A 15,032-nucleotide genomic window follows, 5' to 3' on the forward strand; every position below is an offset into this window, starting at 1 on the left:
GGAATCAAATGTACACTTAAAAACATAAGTTTCGGTATACACAAGCTTAGAATAAAACGCTATTATACCATCTAGTTATAGATACATAAGACAATCCTATATAATTTTTTTTCTTTTTGGCCACACCATGCAGGATGTGAGATCTTAGTTCCCCAACCAGGGATCAAACCAGTGCCTCCTGCCGTGGAAGCACAGAGTCCTAACCATTGGACCGCAGGGATGTCTCAAGACAATCCTATGTAATGTTAACATATAAGATCTTTCAATTTTCATATAAAGTTTAATTTTAACTTTCCCAGTAAGACAAAAGTTGAAAATAATTCTGAAAACATCTACAGTACTGCCATAGTACAGCAAGTTAGAACAAATTCATTTTGGAGACGGGAGTTTCAGTGTGAGTTTTGTACTTAATTCTCTACATGCCCTAGTCTCAACCTCCTGTGTAAAAAGAAGTCATTACAACGCTTCAAGGGCTACTGTGGCCATCAGCTGAGTAAGTGAAGTGAAAGTCGCTCAGTCGTGCCCAACTCTTTGTGACCCCATGGACTATATAGTCCATGGAACTCTCCAGGCCAGAATACTGGAATGGGAAGCCATTTCTTTCTCCAGGCGATCTTCCCAACACAGGGATTGATCCCAGGCCTCCTGCATTGCAGGCAAATTCTTTACAGCTGAGCCACCAGGGAAGCCCAGCTGAGGTAAAGCACTTACCATAATGCCTAGAACAAAATAAGCACTCAGTAAACAGTAACTAGCAGTGCCCTTCCTGGTTACAGATCCCTAAGAAACAGCGTCTGTACACAATTCCCTTCACTCAAGCTACTAGGTCTGACCAAAGATAACCTGTAATTTAATAACTGGACACACCAGAGGAGCTCATTTTTTTAATGAACTTCTATTACAGAAATAATGCATTTCTATTGGAAGAAACAAATGAAAAACACCTGGCCTTTCTGTATCTCAGGCTCCAAATCTCTAAAATGAGATGCCTGAACTCTTTCAGATGGAGGGGGAGGACAAAAATTGGGGGTCAGCCAGCCAGAGATTTGTTTGGCTTGCACAGTGTTAGGAAAAATGTAGCCAACATCTAGAACTGGAAGAGTTAATAATAAATAAATCCACATTTCTGGTTTCTCTTTAACAATCAGAGTCCTGGCAATGAGGTTCTGAATGGAAACTGTAGACAAGATACTCTTTTGAAATCCTAACAATCCCCACCTGGCTTTCCTTCACTATGCCTGGTGGTCTCTGTAGACTGGAGTTTGCAACTCCTTAATCAGTTAATCCTCTAAGTTCCCCTAACTTTAAGATCCTGAAAAGTTGTAAAAAGAGCACATGGCAACACTGATTTCAAATGTTTTTAGATATTGCTACCCTGGGCCAGGTGAATCTGATAAACACTACAAGAACTATATACACATTTATGTTAAATAAACTGTTCATCAAGAAAACTATGAACATAAACTTTACCAATTCTCACTTCTACTCAAGTTACAGCCAGCACTTAACTGAGCACAATGTGCCAGGTAGTACACCAAGTCATCCAATCTTTTCATAACCACTCTGTAAGATGAGAATAACTACTACCTCCAATTTATACAAAAGGAAGCTGAAGCTCAGAGAGGTTAGGTGATTACTAGAAAAGTAGCAGAAAATTCATGCTTTCAACACGCTCCATTTTCATTTATCATTCAACCAATTTCTATATACCTAATCTAATAAATACTTTCTACAGAATAAAGAAATCTGACACAAGAGCTCTCTCATTTATTTCTCTTTACAGCTTTCAAAGAAGAACAGAAGAGAAAAACCGCCAGAAAACACCTTTCGAATGGTTTCTCAGGCACCCTCTTCAGAGTATGTCAGACTGCCCCAGGTGTACAGTAGCCAACGAGGAGGTGGGGCGCCCAAGAACTGTTGCTGTTGTTTAGTTGCTAAGCCATGTCCAACTCTTGTGACCCCATGGACTGTAGCCCGCCAGGCCCCTCTGTCCATTGGATTCTCCAGGCAAGAACACTGGAGTGGATTGCCATTTCCTTCTCCAGGGGATATTCCCAACCTTGGGATCGAACCCAATTCTCCTGCATTGGCAGGTGGATTTTTTACGACTGAGACACCTTGGAAGCTCACCTAAGAACTACTGAAGAGAGACAAATGTTACACAGCTATTACTTCCCTCATCTTTAGTTGTCACTTTAAAAGCACCACTGAAAAGATAGACATTTATACTTGTGATATTATTCAGGTAGAGAATGAGTCACAAACAGGCATATGGAGACTGCTGGAATATCTAGTAAGTAGGGTTTTCCAGTGTCTAAAATTAACATGATTAGAGAACTGGATTGTCAAGCAGCTTTTCTCACTCCCAGTAAATGAAAAATTACCTTTAAAAAAAAAAAAAGTCATCTGAGATTCTATAATCCCATTCAACTGGCAACCTTAAAAAAATCAACACATTACATAATTATTATCATAAATCTGATTCTACCTAAGAATGGCCATTATGATATTAACCTAGGACCTGGAGGTTAAATAAATACAGAATAATAAAGTGTCACTAACACTGCACTCCTGCTCCATCATGGAAATAAGGTACTGTGCAATTCCTAGGAAAACACAAACAAGGTAATAGCACTGAGCAAGCACTTGAGTGGGCAAAGGACTCCCAGAATCCAGCACAGTTCAGGTGGTGAGCCAAGAACTGCTTGGTGGTTTTAATACCTGAACAATTCTTGACAAGGCAGAAAGCCAAGGTTAAAGCGTGAATTCCATGGCAACTCCTCAGAATGTCCTAGTAGTGAAGATGCAGCTCTTCAGTGTGAAAATCTACAGAAATGTAATTAGAGTCCGATTGTTTTACACAAGTCATGTGCACAATAATTATCATACAGTTATCTATATCACTATCATATTAATCACCTCTGACTGCAGCTCAGTCCAGAACCAACGACTGTACATGAAAAGACAAGTTTCGCAAGGTACTGCCAGGAAACGTCCATGGGTCATAGAGCAACGTCACCAAGTTGCAGGCAGGATCTTCCTGTGGTTTGCCTTACCCACTTCTGGTTTCAGTTGTGAACGTGTGCTGATCCCAAGCTTCTTACAGCCCCCTTCTCGAGGAGCAGCCCAAACTCTGAAACACATATGGTAGAAAGCTCTCCTAGGATAGACCCATGGTCCCTATGGTGACATGAATCTTTAGAGGCTTTTGAGCTGACCAGGAGAGCCTCCTATGGCAAGTAAATTAAAGGCCATAGCCAGGTGGTGGCAGAACTAAGGGCTACTTGGACAAGTCATACATGGGATAAGGCTACTATTTCTAGTAACAGCATCCAGGAAGGTAAAATGGGATTCAGTCATGACCTAGTGTTTTTTTAAAAAAAGAAAAAGATATAAAGAAGCTGTACCACACAGGTCAATGTATGTGAGTATTGTGTTCTAAGAGAACAATTAACATGCCGAAATTCACATGAGCATAGTCAAGCTGATGGACGAGTAACATTTTTTTGTGATCCTCAAAACAGAACTAAATATAAATTTTTATAGCATTTCAACATTTTAATTTTACTGACTATCCATTACTTTAGACAGAAACCAATCTAGTGATAATTATCAACTTCTTGACAAAAGAAATGTACTCATCAGCTCTTCCCAATATGCCATGACAGGCAACTTGACAGAGAAAAAGACATGGCTTTTGATGTCTTAAAAGCCATTCTGAATACCTGGCTCTGCCCCATTGAACCCTGAGCAAATAACCTTTCTGTGTGCTCCTTTGCTAAAACTGGAATTAATCACAAATTTCTTCATGAAATTGAATTAATGAAACAATTTACAAAATATCCTGGAAAGTGCTTGGAAAAGAGTAAATAATAAATATTAGTCCACTTCCCCCATCCACTAGGAAAATTTTTTTATAAAATAAAACTGTCCAAATTCAAAATGAAAAGGTTTTGTACCACTCACATGTTAAAGTATTTTAAGAGATTGGAATATTCTTTTTACTACATTCCTCTGAAACACTGAATTTTTTTAAAGTCAACTTTCTGAATGCAAACAACTGTTGAAAATAGGCAGAGCAAATAGGAATTCACTATATTATTCTTACAGTTTTGTGGGTGTGAAGTTTTATCAGTTACCCAAAAACTTCAGAGAAAAATTGTCTTTATGTGCACTCAAAATATTATCCAACCTAACCTTTGGTTACTGTTTTTGCAGACAGAATACTCTTCAACAGTTAAAGAAAGAGAGGCTCTTACAGCATAAGATTAATACTAAATCAAATTCATTTATACAAATAGTCATTTTTTGATAACATAGCTCATACATAAATATACTTCCTAGAAAAGTAAATCATTATAAGGCCAATTCCCTTTGTCCACCACTGACAACCCATGGTGTTCATCTTTTCAAACATCTTTCTGTCTTTTTTTCCATATACATATAAAGAAGATAAGATACATATAACTATACATATCACCCTAAAGACAGGCTTCCTTTTTCCACAATAATACTTCTTGAAGTTCTTTCCTTTCACATTATAGATACATCTCATTCTTTTTAGCTGTTATAAAATATGTACATGAATATACTATTTAGTCATTTTCCTACTGATGGACACTTAAGTTGCCTCTGTTTTGTTTTACCAACAAGGTAACAATAAACATCTTTGTATATACCTCTTCTGCAAATGTTTAAGTGTTTCTGTAGGGCAGATATGTAGAAGTAGAAATATATAGGGTGTGCTGTGCTGTGTTATACTTAGTCGCTCAGTCATGTCTAACTCTTTGTGAACCCAGTCTGTGGCCCTCCATGCTTCTCTGTCCTTGGGGATTCTCCAGGCAATAATACTGGAGTGGGTTGCATGCCCTCCTCCAGAGGGTGGGAGGAGGACCGAACCCAGGTCTCCTGCATTGCAGGTGGATTCTTTACCATCTAAGCCACCAGGGAAGCCCAAGAATACTGCAGTGGGTAGCCTATACCTTCTCCAGTGGATCTTCCTGACCCAGGAATCAAACCACGGTCTCCTGCATTGCAAGCAGATTCTTTACCAGCTGAGCTACCAGGGAAGCGCAATACACATTTAAATTTTTAACAGATATTGGAAAAATGCTCTCCAACATTGCTTTCCAATTTAAACTCAAGCAACAGTGAAGAAAGTACCTGTTTTCCTAAACTTTCACCAAGTACTGAAATTAATGAGCTTTTATTTTTTCACAAACTGATGACTTTTTAAAATTTTATTTCCCTGATTAATTTTTGTTAAATCTTTCCAGTATTTTCTTATGTTTATGGCCTTTTGTATCTTTTCTGTGGAATGCCTATTTATATCCTTTATTTTTCTAATGGCCTTTTCCTTTTAAAAATTTGGATGAACTTTTTATATATTCTGGATATGAACATATAGGGAGCATAGACAGTAGGTTAAGAGTAACAGAGCCAGTCTGCCCAGGGCTCACTAGCTGACAGATCTTGGCAAGTTACTTAGTTTAGCTATTCCATGCCTCAGTTTCCTCATCTGTAAAAATGGGGATAATAACTGTACTTACAGTCACCATGAGGGTTAAGTTAGTTGAAATACTTAAAGTGCTTTAAAACAGTGCTTGGCACACAGGTTAAGTGTTATATAAGAGTTTTCTTTTTGTCTGTAGAATTTGTTGCAAATATCTTCTCCCAATCTATTGTTTATGTTTTAGTTCCTGTTTACAGTAAGTCTTCACTTACTTTTCCTCAAACAGTTCTTTTTCCATCCCTATTCTAATATCAGAAATTATTTAAGTAGACAAAACCAACAAGACCCCCTCATTGTATCTCACAACCAACTTCTCAAGAATACAAGCAGACATCAGCCAAGACATCTAAATTTAAAAAATCTTTCCACTAAAGAAATCTAACTTCCTTACTAGCATAGTCCCCACAAATTAGTAAAAAGACTGATAATTCAGCAGGAAAAAAGGCAAATCAAATCAACACCAAAAAATGGAAATAAAAATGACTCTTAAAAATATAAAGAGATTCTCAACTTTGTTTTAGAAGTGTAAATTAAAACTAAAAATTAGCGTTCCTTTTCATCTTACAGACAAACAAAGATCAAGAAGTTTTAAAATACACACTATCCGGGTATAAAGAAATAGGCATTCATACATTGCTGATGGGAGCATAAATTGTTAGTTTCTATGAGAAGCAATTTGGCACTGTCTTTCCAGAATAAAAATGCACATACCACTCAATTCATCAACTTAATATCTAGGAATTTATCTTATAGACACATGCAATCATATTAAAAATAACATACCTATTTATTTATATATTAATAAACTTACATATTTTAAAAAATATTTAAAATAACATATTTATTTATTCAGTAAAGTTTGTAATAGCAAAGATCAGAAAAAATCTAAATGTCCATCAATAGGGGACTGGCTATATAAACTGTGGTGTATTGAGATGATGAACTTTTATGCAGCTGTTAAAAAAATGAGGTAGTTTCCCTCACCTCCCCTCCTTCTCCCGCGTGTGTGTGTGTGTGTGTGTGTGAGAGAGAGAGAGAGAGAGAGAGAGAGAGAGAGAGAGAGAGAGAGACCTCACATAAATGTGGGGCTTCCCAGGTGACTCAGTGGTAAAGAACTTGCTCGCTAATGTAGAAGACATATGAGACGCCAGTTCCATTCCTGGGTCGGGAAGATCCGCTAGAGCAGAAATTCTTATAGTATTCTTGTCTGGGAAATCTCAAGTTCAGAGGAGCATGGCAAGCTATAGCCCATGGGTCACTAAGAGTGGGACAGAACTGAGCACACATGCAAAGCAAATCATATATATGTATACATATATAAACACACATATATACACACACACACATTTATTTGTGAAAAATCTTCAGATTACCATTAAGCATAAAAAAGCAAGATGCAAACCATGTGTATATTTTGTTGTGATGTGTATATTGGTGAGAGGGAGATACTAATACTCATACATTTAAGTGTAAGTGCCTAAATAAACTCTGTATGGATAAACAAGAAACTGGTAATGCTTGCTTCTGGGAAGGGAACGGCTAGAGGATAAAAGAAGTCTCAGTTAACTTTTTAATGTATGCCATTACTTACCTTTTGAATAGGGTACCAAGTATTTGTACTATCTAATCAAATAAAAGGAAAACATTTAAAAACAATCAAATGAAAACCTCCCTGTGATCACACTGACATTTCTACTGGTATCTTTTAAACAGTCACACACAGCAGGTTGCTATCATTCAAGTAGTGGGTGGCTAGTCTGTTCAATGGGTAAAAGCAGAGGCCCACCATTCTAGCTGCCCACCCTGCAGAATGTTTTAAACCGACAGATGTCCAAGTACCACTCCGAGACTCTGAGTCAGTAGGTCTGGGGTAAAGCCTGCGCATCAGAATTTTTTTAAGTTCACAGGTGACACTGATGGACAGCCACGTCTGAAAACAACTGAGGTAAGAGCGTGACACAAACAGGTAAACATCCAGGCTCACTCTCTACTTAAATTACAAACACAGTTTCACTGCTAACCCTAACCACTTCACGCAGTTCTTAAAAAGGAACAGATGAGAGTGTGTAGATGGTACAGTGAAAATCTATTACTACTTCTGGATATTATCAGTAGATAGTCAGTGTCATCTTCATATACTAAACACAGTACCTTTGCAACATTCACACTAATGAGTTCATCCCATGTAGCATTTTAGCAAAAACTGATAGCAGTGGACTAATACCCAGCGGGCCGTTAATGGGGTTTTTGAGTGTCAACCTCTTCATCTGTAAAGTGAGAGGACTGAACAAGATATGTTCTCCACTTCCCCCACCTAACCTTCTATAATTCTCTAAGAATACAGGTGTTTAAAAGAAACTATCACTTTAGGATAAACTAGTAAGAACCTTTTTTCATCTCATTTACCACTTAGGCCCATTTCATAGTCTAGTAAGCTAGGGTCCTCAAAGAAACTCAGATATGCATTGAGTACTGCTGAATAAAGTAACAGTCACAGAAAAAAAAAAAAAAACTGTTAGCATTCAAACAATCTTATCTAGTAAATCTTACATAAGTTTTTAAGTTTTTAAAAATACTAAATATCATACACAGTAAGTATACTAAATACATTTAAGCACTAAAATAAAGCGCCTGATGTGCTATCTCAAACTAATTGGTTCAAGTTAAAACGCAACAATCAAAGACTCAGTGCTGGAAGGGACGGGAAAGACCACATCCAGATCTCTCATTTTACAAGTAAGAAAACAGAAACTCAGCAAAGTTAAAGAATTTGCCCAAACCCATTCTGTCATTAATGATATTCTTAGAACCAAGTTCACAGTAACAAATTTATCAAGTACTGTACACTCATGTTTGCATGAGTTGTACTAGTATAACCTTATAAAGTGTAATTATTTTAGCTAGGGATTTTTGGTGACAATGACATACAAAACTAAAGATTATCACAGAAATTTCTGAATTTCAGAAAGTTTCTGAATTTGCATTAACTGATTACAACAAAACTGTTAGCAGCTCTCAAAAGCACACACAATTTCATTAGTATAGCAGGTAAAACATAATCTGCTATTACAGTCAAATAATTTCATAAAGCACATTAACAAGAAATAGGATTAGCATCTACGATTAAAGGATAAAGCAATAGTTTTATTTTAGCTACATTAGTTCCACAGTCTCTTAAGAGTCTATTCAAAGAGTCCTAAGTTAAAAAAGAAAAATTCTATGAACTCATTGAGGTTTACCTCCTGTCTTCCTCAGAGCAAATGATTAGCAGACTGCTCTGTGAACTTTTACAAAGAACCCTTTTCTCTCATTTCTATCCATTTGAAAGATGGATTCTTCCTCCATCGTAAATAACTCATCATCTCATTTTAAATTTCTGACAATAATGAGTTCTTGGCATGAACAAACCCTTTCAACCTCTCTCTTTCTACTAACTTATTAAATAACTCATCTCATTTCAAATATCTGATAATAAAAAATTCTCAGCATGAATAAACTTTTTAATCTCTCCTCAATTCTATTGCATGGTCAATAAATTGTCTTAGTTTTGTATTTGATTACCAAAAAAATTAAACCTGCTATGACAAATAAAAACATCTAATGTGTAAGGTGGGATTATGAGATTTTTCTATTACAGGGTCAGGACCAATTAGTAACAATATTCATGGAATACAGTCAGATAACAATATTCAATCCCCTAATAACAAGCAATCTGAGCATTTAGAAACATTTAATACTTTTCCTAATGTGGTAACTTTGGCAACAGTTCAAACCTAAGGTCACCTGGCACTGTGATTTTGAAAGGGATGAACTTCCTGCCATAGGCCCATGTAGTTTTCTTTTAAGAATACACTAGTTTGCTTAGCTGTAAAATTTACAGAACACTTTCATGTCTAGCATGTATCTAAAATCTCCCTCAGGATAATATAGAGAAGTAAGGCATTTTCTAAAGGCTGATTTTGTTCTAGGCACCATGCTGACACCTGGATAGTTTTTAAAAAAAAAAAAGAGAGAACATGAACAAGAATGAATTCTACCTTGGAAGAATTCACAGTCTAATGGAGGAAATAAATGATTTCTATAAAATGTGCCGTAATAAGGAAATCAACAACAAACTGTGATCCCCCAACAGTACAAAGGCCTAACATAGTCTCTCCAGGAATGAAGGTAGCAATGCTCCCCCAAAAGACTCTAGTTAGGAGATCACATGGAGAAAGCTTCTGAAGGATGAGCAGGGGTTCCCTGACATAAATATGGGGTGGAGGAAAGGAGAAGGCACTCCCAAGCAGAGGGAACAACAAGTAAAAACGCCTAGTGATGAGGCATTTATTTCCATTTTAAAGATGACAGAGGTAAGTGAGCTGCCTACAGTCACATGAATAATAACTAACAGTGTATGAAACAGAATTCAGGACTCTCGATTCTAATCAGCTTTGTACATCAGGAAATGCCAGCACATACTGTACAAGAACATAAACGTTTGTTTTTATTTATTACTTTACTCCTTCCTAAGAGATGGTCCGAGTCTGATTCACCTCCTTGGGAGGAGAAAGAGAAATGATCAGAGAAGGGGTTTTATTTAATCCTCACATCAATCCTGTGAGACAGACGTGTTTTTATTACCCCCACTTTACACACAAGAATACAGAGACACACAGAGGTTAACAAAAGTCAGAAATTAAGTGAAGAATCAAACCTAGGCGACTCCCCTGACCAAGCATCTAAACTCAAGCACTTAACCATCCTACTCTGTCAAACAGTCCTAGGTCATTCTTCATCTGAAGATACCAGGGAGAACATGTAAGTTCTGGGACATATCACGGTCCCACAGATCTCAAACTGTACAAAACATCTCAATATTCACACAAATTCTCATTGGCTCCCTTATCAATCTGGTCTCCCTTGAGCAGGTAAATCCATGCATAAGGTGGTGTGGGCTCTTTGAGTAACATTTTTACAACATGATTTAACTGGATGAGAGCAAACTTCACAAAAAGCACTAACCAAAAAGGAAGACATCACACAATAAGAGCGTGAAGACTTGAGAGTATAAAGGAGAAAGCCCTAATCCCTATCTTTCACTTATGTATGCTGTTTTTAGAGGGCTGGGGCCAAAGTGCTTCTAGAAGTCTAACATACCAGTCACTCACTGCACAGAGTTCAGATGAAAGGATGGAGTCTGGAGAAGCCTTAACTTTCCTGTATCAAAGGTTCATACGACAACTCTAGGACATCCAACAACCAAACCTGCTCCCTGATTATTAATATTTGGAGCTTCCATGGTTTCCTACTGCACTAATATGACCTCAGGGAACTGGGGATCAGCATATAAGCTCAAACACTATAGCAACCCTGGATTTGCAAATGTAAGTTGACTGTTGGAGAGTGACCACAAAATGTCATTTCACCTTGAGGAGTATATGGGAAATGCATGTGAAAATTATATGGGATGTGGGAAAATTAATAAATACTGGAATGAAATGTCTAAAGATCCATGGAATTTTCCAGGCAAGAATAATGGAGTAGGTTACCATGCCCTCCTCCAGGGGATCTTCCTGACCCAGAGATGGAACCAGCATCTCCTGAATTGCAGGAGCAATTCACGGGAATTGCTGAGCCACTGGGGAAGCCCCCTAAATATATACATACGTGTGTGTGTGTGTGTGTATACATAAACCCATTCCTCCTCACTTTATGCTGGCACAATTTGGAGTTGAAGGGTCCAAGTCCATGAAAAAGGACATTTCCTTTCAGGCTCACTTTCAGACCTATGAATCTCTAGTTCCCCAAGTCAGAGACTCTCAATCAGCATTTTGCAATCTGCCACCACATCTCCAAGCCAGTGGCTCCAAGGTCTCCTAGCATTGTGAAGAGGAGAGCTGACAAGCTTACCCCCATCCCCAAGCTGCTTAATATCTGCACTGTCAGAACCACTATCATCCCATTTCTGTGACTTTAGCACCTGCTAATAATGACTCTTCCAGCCCCCCAGCCCCCAACCTGCAAAACCCACATGTCAGTTTCAGGGAAACAGAAAACTGCATCTCTTCACAGGTTCTGAAGGTCAACCGACCAGCTAAAAGGAGGGCAAAGAAAACAGAGAGGGAAATAGAGAGAACCTTCATAAATAAATGTCCTAATACCTTTTTTCTATGCAACAGACATTCCATGACCTGAGCTATAGGCTGAGCAATTCAAAAAGCAAGAAACTGACTTGAAATAACAGATGTAATACTTTAACTATGGCTAAAGAGGTAACTGCATTCTGGGCAATAAGATGTTCAATCTCCAAGTCTGGGGGAGTGGAGCTGCTCTCTCCCATAGAAACAAAGTTGTGTTTTTTTATTTGTAGGCTAGAGTTTCACTCACAATGTTATCATTTACAGTGCTACCTTTGCCATGGAGGAGGTGAGAATGTGGTGCTGGGCAGCTAACTCCTGGAAAACGGCCCAACTCTCAACTCCAAGACATGTGTATATGTAGTTCCACGGTATAACATGCAGCTATATAAATCAGCAAGGCTCCAATAGATGCTGCCTAACATCGAGTGCCACTAAAATATAAAGCAGTGAAAATCTGAAAAACTAGATCAAGAGAGGTGCTCTACCCATTCATTTATGCTGCTGCTGCTAAGTGGCTTCAGTCGTGTCCAACTCTGTGCGACCCCATAGACAGCAGCCCACCAGGCTCCTCCGTCCCTGGGATTCTCCAGGCAAGAACGCTGGAGTGGGTTGCCATTTCCTTCTCCAATGCAGGAAAATGAAAAGTCAAAGTGAAGTCGCTCAGTCGTGTCTGACTCTTAGCGACCCCATGGACTGCAGCCTACCAGGCTCCTCTGTCCGTGGGATTTTCCAGGCAGGAGTACTGGAGTGGGTCGTCATTGCCTTCTCCGACCCATTCATTTATAGTTTTCCCAAATATTAGATTTATTAAGTATTAAGCATAATACTTAATTTGAATACTGAAAACATTTTATATCCTAGAAGGTTATGTTGGTAACTCAGATACTGACAAGATCTTCTTCTTTGCTGTCATTTTTTTCAGGTTTTGAGAACTGTACTCTCTTAAGAACCCCAGGATTACTTGTGGAAATAAAAAGGTGAGAGAATTTAAGATGTCTGCTTCTGAGGTTTAATAAAATCCTAAATTCTTGAAAGGGGGAGCAACTTGAAAAAAATAAAGTGGGGAAATTTAAGCTCAATTAATAGTATCACTATTAGGAAAGAGGAAAATTTTACACCCTGTGCAAGAAAGAGCATTGTTAACCATATTAAAGCAATTTGATTTTCTTCAAGGCAAAAAATACTCATGACTAAGGGCTATTTAAATGAAATATGAAGCATGTTTCCAATCTGAGGATACAGAATCAAGGAAGCAAAGCTAATTATCGACCAAAGCAAAAATATGCTGTATTTGATATAAATTACAAATAGCCCCCCCCCCCAAAAGCGTTTCTTCTGAATAAACTACTATGAAAAAAAAACTGGAAATCGAAAGCCAAAGGGTCATTTAAAAAAATAAATAAAGTCCAAATGACTGAACTCAAATAGTCTGTCTATTACTCGGGGCCTCTAAGTAAAAATGTGAAGGCAAGTAGGTTGGCTTACTCACAAACAATTAAATGCATGAGAAAGAAAGGAATTAAGTGGGTTAAGTGAGGGCTGGATGACTGTGTTTTGAGACCTGCTCACAGGAAGCCACTACATCCTGCCTCAAGAACCTGTCAGTCACGCTGTCTCTCGATTCAAGTCCCCGCCGCAGCGAGGTGGGGCGAGTACAGGTGTCCGGCCCCTGCCCCTCCCGGCGCTCTCACTCTCGAGCACCCGTGCGGCCGCTGGAGTCCCGGGGCGTATCTCTTCCTCCAGCTCTGGGCGCCTTCTCCAACCTCGAGAACCCAGAAAAACAGGCAGCCCCCTCCCCTCGGGCCAGCCCCACTTCCACGCCCTCCTCCTCCGGCCGCGCCCCCCGGTAATTACCGCCCGGCTCCCACCACGGTGCCGCTCCCGACGCCCTCAGCCGCCTGGAGGCCTGCATCGGAGGACAGCCGGAAGCTCCTCACGCCCCCGGCCCGCGCCCCCGGCCGCACCCCGGGCCGGGGCGTCCCCTCGTCCAGGCCGCGCCCCAAAGCCAAGCCCCTCGCGCGGGCGCTGCCCCAGCACTGCCTCCCCCCACCCCCATCCCCGTCCCCGGCAAATTCCCCGGACAGGGGCAGCCTCAGTCCACGCCGCCCCGTCTGAGCGACGCCTCCCCCAACACACCCCCACTTCCAGCCTCTTGTGCCGGCCCTCCTCCCGGCCACCGGCCAGGCCCCTCTCGGCCCCGCGGTCCCGGCGCCGCCACCCCCGCGCGCCCGCCGCCCCCCTCAGCCCCGCGGCCGCCGTCGCAGCCGGGTGGGTTCCCTCACCCCGGCCCCCGCTTACAGATCTTGCCCCGCAGGCTCTGCAGCACTCGGACCTCACGACTGTCCTCGCCTCCGGCCTCTGGCTGTGCCGTCGCAGTCGGAGCCGGCGCCTCGGAAAAACCCGCAGGAGCATCAGGCGCCGCCGCCGCCATGGTGCCGCCCGGCCTGTGCCGCAGCTCCGCCGCCTGCGTAGCCCGGCGAGGCGGAGCCCAGCCCGCGGCCTCCGCGAGGGCGAGCCGCGCGCCTTGCTCCGCCCCGGGACCTCGGCCTGGCTAGCCCCGCCCCGCCCCGCCCCCGCCCCACCCGCGGCCCCACAGTCACCGCCCCCGCTCCACCGAACCGGGACAGCCCGGCGCGAACCCACCTCGTGCGTTTCCTCGGCTTAGCCTTGTAAAAGCCAACACTCTAGCCAAGTGTGGCTCCAAGTCGTGGCTGTGAGCAGCCTTAAAACCCCACTGAGAAAACCCCAGCCCTCCCGAGATTCCCCAAACCCTTCTGGGAATTGGTTTCCGCACCCCCCCCTCCCCGCCCCTCAGCGGATTTATACATCTAACGCTCAAGGGAAATCCCTGCGGAAAGAACATAGAATGGAATTTGACAGTTGCCACTGGACCTCAAAGCTACGTTTTTCAAAAGGAGCCGAGGTGCCTTAGAGACTCCCCCACTTCCCCAGTGATAGCCACATGCCCTCACCCTGAAGCTGGACCACACAGAGAGAAATTTTTACTTTCAAGTAAGAACACTGTTTACTCTGCGAAAGCTGGTTCAAAAAAAGGTCCATACTCCCAATCACAACCTGAGTGCAGCGCCTGAGACCCTCCCAAAGAGGAATTTTGAAGAGCCTCTACCACCACTTGTATTTTGAAAACAAAGAGCAAAGAAGGGTTTCATCCCCCACACCCCAGCCCAGAAGTGATCTGTTGGAAAAGTTGATTGACACTAGGAAGCTCGTAAATCTTTGACTAGTTGTTAGCTTTTTTTCAAGGGAAATTTTTGCAGTGAGTAAACTGCATGAATAATAGCCTGGTATGTGAGGAGGAAGATGATTTCCTAGTCTTGAGGTTAACTGCACTGTCCTAAGAAGGAAGAAACTGTGACTTAACAGGGCAGGGTAGGGTT

The 15,032-nt window shown here is 41.1% G+C and overlaps 1 protein-coding gene across 8 annotated transcripts in view; it reads right to left on the bottom strand.

Annotated features, from left to right (window-relative positions):
* RASA2 (RAS p21 protein activator 2) overlaps positions 1-14,512 on the bottom strand; it is a 126,479-nt gene extending 111,967 nt beyond the window's left edge. For 2 of the 8 annotated variants that reach the window (XM_061419903.1, XM_061419897.1), the window contains exon 1: positions 14,278-14,512. In XM_061419903.1, the coding sequence (XP_061275887.1) occupies positions 14,278-14,497 (220 nt within the window). In that variant the 5' untranslated portion in view covers positions 14,498-14,512. Of the gene's footprint in view, positions 1-2,721; positions 2,900-2,919; positions 6,548-6,583; positions 13,423-13,932; positions 14,158-14,277 lie in introns of those variants that run through there. The other 6 variants (XM_061419917.1, XM_061419909.1, XM_061419934.1 and 3 more) reach the window with 5 other exon arrangements.
* Positions 14,513-15,032: the final 520 nt, after the last annotated feature.

Source organism: Bos javanicus, chromosome 1, assembly GCF_032452875.1.
Source record: "Bos javanicus breed banteng chromosome 1, ARS-OSU_banteng_1.0, whole genome shotgun sequence".
Lineage (NCBI taxonomy): Eukaryota > Metazoa > Chordata > Mammalia > Artiodactyla > Bovidae > Bos > Bos javanicus.